Here is a 3922-nt window from a genome sequence, read left to right on the forward strand (position 1 = left end):
TTTATTGTTGCCAACTTGTTGAGCAGCTAAGTGTTATGTTCTGCAAATGTGTGTGCTTCCTGCTAAATTGTTGTGTGTATTTTGAATGTTGGATAGCAGAAGACTTCCAAAAGTATTAATCCTTTAAATGAAAATCTCTTACTCACATCAGTCTAAGAACACTTATTATTTTTGCCGTGAGACAATGTGTAACATACAGTAGCCTACAACGCTCTGGTCTATTGGACAAATCAGTCCTTCCTGGTTTTGAGGTATCTGTCCATGGTGCTGAAGCATCAGGCCTCGGGCCGGGCAGATAATTGGATGGCCTACCTGCCTGTCAGCCTTCCATCTCGTGCACAAACTTATCTCGTGCCCTCATTGGTCATGTGCGCGTCCGTGTGTGTTGGAGGAGGGGCTCTGTAAGGAAGTCTGAAGGAATGGGCAGATTTCTTTCGGTTGTGTACTTTCAAATTCTAGCTTACTTAAGCTGGTTTCTCCATTCTTACCTACCCTACCTTTAAAATAACGATAGCTTTCCATTAGAATCACGTGGATTTGTTTCCAAAATCTAAAATGTTATCACACTTTTAAATCTAAGCAATTTGTATTAGTTTTTTTATTTTCAACATTGCTTTAGTAGTTTTGCTGGATTTGTATTTGCGTGTGATTTGTTTTGTTTGGAATGCTATTTCCCTGACCTTGTTTGTTGTTTATCTTTAAAACACCTGTTTTTACATTACAGTGTTAGAGCATTTTGCAGTGTCATGCATGTTGGCCTTTTTGTTAGGGGCTTTGGAGGATGCGATATTTAAGGAATGCTAATATATTAGTCAATCAGAAGGTTTGTGTCTGCTAAACGAGTATGTACGGTACTTTATGTACATTTAGCTGAAGACAGTTAAGTACTTTTACTTGAGTACATTTCCAAATGCAGGACTCTCAGATGCAATGCAGCATTTTACATCGTGGTAGCCTATTTGAAACATGTTATTTAAAAAAAAAAAATCGAAGTATCTTCCCCATCTGTGTCCATGGGGCTGAACCTTAAATATCCGATAATATTGCAAATGTAATTTTTGAAAGAGACATTAATATGGTCTTCAGAGTAACGTATGGAGTACAACGAAATTGCCATACTTAATCAGAGCTGTCTCTTTCTATCTGCATTATATCCATTGAAAAGTACTTGTTTTCAACTGATAGTCACATGTCGTATGTGAAGGAAATACTTTCACGTGATATTAGAATTTTGGAAAACTATTTAATATCCTGACATTGTGAAGATATAAAGAGACTCATGGTGTCGCTGTCGGCTTACAGAACATGGACGCACACCACCCCACCCACGACTACTGAATGCAAATCGGTTGTATTTTTCTAAGACGATCGGTTAAACCTCCAATATATTTGTATGGTCCGCAGTACCCAGTGTTGGATTATTGAGTTTTTTTGGTCGTACTTTTTATTATAATCTGGATAGTACGCTGGACATTAACAATACGAAGACGTTTTTTTTATCAGGATGGGAGACAAAGGATTTTCAGCGCTGCGGACGATCTTCTGCTTTGCTTCCTTTATTGTAGCGCTGCACCTCGTTAACGGAGACCTGAGTTATTCTATTCCAGAAGAGATGAAACGGGAGTCTATTATTGGAAATGTAGCCAAAGATCTCGGTCTTGATCTGAGGACCTTATCTTCCCGAAAGGCCCGTGTTGATTTTGAGGGGACTCGTAAATCTTACTGTGATATTAATCTGAGTACTGGAGATTTGGTCACATCGGAGAGAATGGACAGAGAAAGCCTTTGTGGCAAGAAACCGTCGTGTGTTGTGAAAGTAGATCTGGTGTTAGAAAATCCTCTGGAGCTTCATCGTGTTAGTCTTCTTATTCAAGATGTAAACGACAACTCGCCGAAATTCAAAAAACACTTGATTGAAATGGAAATAAGGGAGTCAGCTGATAAGGGTTACCGCTTCTCTATCGAGGAGGCCCATGACGCAGATATAGGTCAAAATGCTGTTCAGAGATACAGTTTACAAAAAAATGAAAACTTTATTCTCGCTGTTGACACTAACAAGGTTGAACTCGTACTGGAGAATACACTTGATCGTGAAAAACAACAAGAGATCAATTTGCTCCTCACAGCTTTAGATGGAGGCTCTCCTCAGAGATCAGGTACTGTAGTCATACACGTCACTGTGCTGGATGCTAATGATAACGCCCCAGTGTTTAGCCAGGCGGTTTATAAAGGCAGTCTGCCTGAAAACTCTCCTCCAGATACCATAGTGATTAATGTTAGTGCTACAGACGCAGATGAAGGAGTGAATGGAGATGTGACATATGAATTAGGCCATGTGTCTGACGATGATGTAAATGCATTTTCTATTGATTCTAAAACCGGAGAAATCAGAGTAACTGGTGCAGTTGACTTTGAAGATATTAGTACTTTTGAAATGAGCGTGGAGGCTAAGGACAGTTTAGGGTTATCTTCTTACGCTAAAGTTATAATAGATGTTACGGATATGAATGATAATGCCCCTGTAATATACCTGAAATCCCTGACTGACCCCATACCTGAGAACGTGTCACCTGGTGCAGAGGTGGGCATCATTAACGTGCAGGATAGAGACTCTGAGAATAACAGACAGGTCCGCTGCTCCATTCAGCAAAACGTCCCTTTTAAGTTGGTTCCTTCTATTACAAACTATTATTCTCTGGTGACCACAGGACAACTGGACCGTGAACTAGTGTCTTATTACAACATTACAATCACTGCCACTGACGAGGGCTCTCCCCCTCTATCCTCCTCTAAAACTGTTCAGTTATCTGTAGCAGACATCAACGACAACCCACCTGTGTTTGAGGAGCAGTCTTACAGTACATATGTGACTGAAAACAACAAACCTGGCTCCACTTTATGTTCAGTTACTGCTCGAGACCCCGACTGGAGACAAAACGGTACCGTTATTTATTCTTTGTTACCCGGTGAGGTGAACGGGGCAGCTGTGTCCTCCTATTTGTCTGTTAACGGAGACACGGGGGTGATGCACGCTGTGAGGTCGTTTGATTATGAACAGTTCAGGAGTTTTAAAGTCCACGTGATGGCCAGAGACAACGGTTCTCCTCCGCTCAGCAGCAACGTGACCGTTAGTGTGTTCATATCGGATGTGAATGACAACTCTCCTCAGATACTGTACCCCGCCCCGGAGGGCAACTCCTTCATGACCGAGCTGGTCCCCAAAGCTGCACACGGAGGCTCTCTGGTGTCCAAAGTGATCGCGGTGGACGCGGACTCCGGACAGAACGCCTGGCTGTCCTATCATATAGTCAAATCCACTGACCCGGGACTTTTCACTATTGGTCTCCACAGCGGAGAGATCCGGACACAGCGGGACATTTCTGAGTCTGACAGCATGAAACAGAACCTTATTGTGTCAGTGAAAGATAACGGACAGCCCTCTCTCTCTGCCACCTGCTCCATGTATTTACTTATCTCTGATAACTTGGCTGAGGTGCCAGAATTGAAGGATATTTCTTACGATGAGAAGAACTCCAAACTGACCTCCTATCTCATCATCGCGCTAGTGTCTGTGTCCACCTTTTTTCTCACCTTCATTATCATCATCCTCGGTGTGAGGTTTTGTCGCAGGAGAAAGCCCAGACTGTTGTTTGATGGAGCAGTCGCCATCCCTAGCGCTTATCTCCCTCCTAATTACGCAGATGTTGACGGAACAGGAACTTTACGCAGCGCTTACAATTATGACGCCTACCTGACAACAGGTTCGAGAACCAGTGACTTTAATTTCGTGTCATCTTACAATGACAACACACTGCCTGCTGACCAGACTCTGAGGAAAAGCCCTTCAGACTTTGCTGAAGTGTTTGGAGATTGTGATTCTTCTCCTGAGGTAGGAGCCTTCCCGTGTATTTGTCATAGTTGA

The 3922-nt window shown here is 42.6% G+C and overlaps 1 protein-coding gene across 1 annotated transcript; it reads left to right on the forward strand.

The window, feature by feature from the left end:
- Nucleotides 1-1504: 1504 nt before the first annotated feature.
- On the forward strand, nt 1505-3922 carry LOC117485479 (protocadherin beta-15-like). Its single transcript, XM_034134030.1, has one exon. It carries the CDS (start codon nt 1505-1507, stop codon nt 3920-3922), a length of 2418 nt encoding a protein of 805 aa, XP_033989921.1.

This window comes from Trematomus bernacchii, unplaced genomic scaffold, assembly GCF_902827165.1.
Source record: "Trematomus bernacchii unplaced genomic scaffold, fTreBer1.1, whole genome shotgun sequence".
Lineage (NCBI taxonomy): Eukaryota > Metazoa > Chordata > Actinopteri > Perciformes > Nototheniidae > Trematomus > Trematomus bernacchii.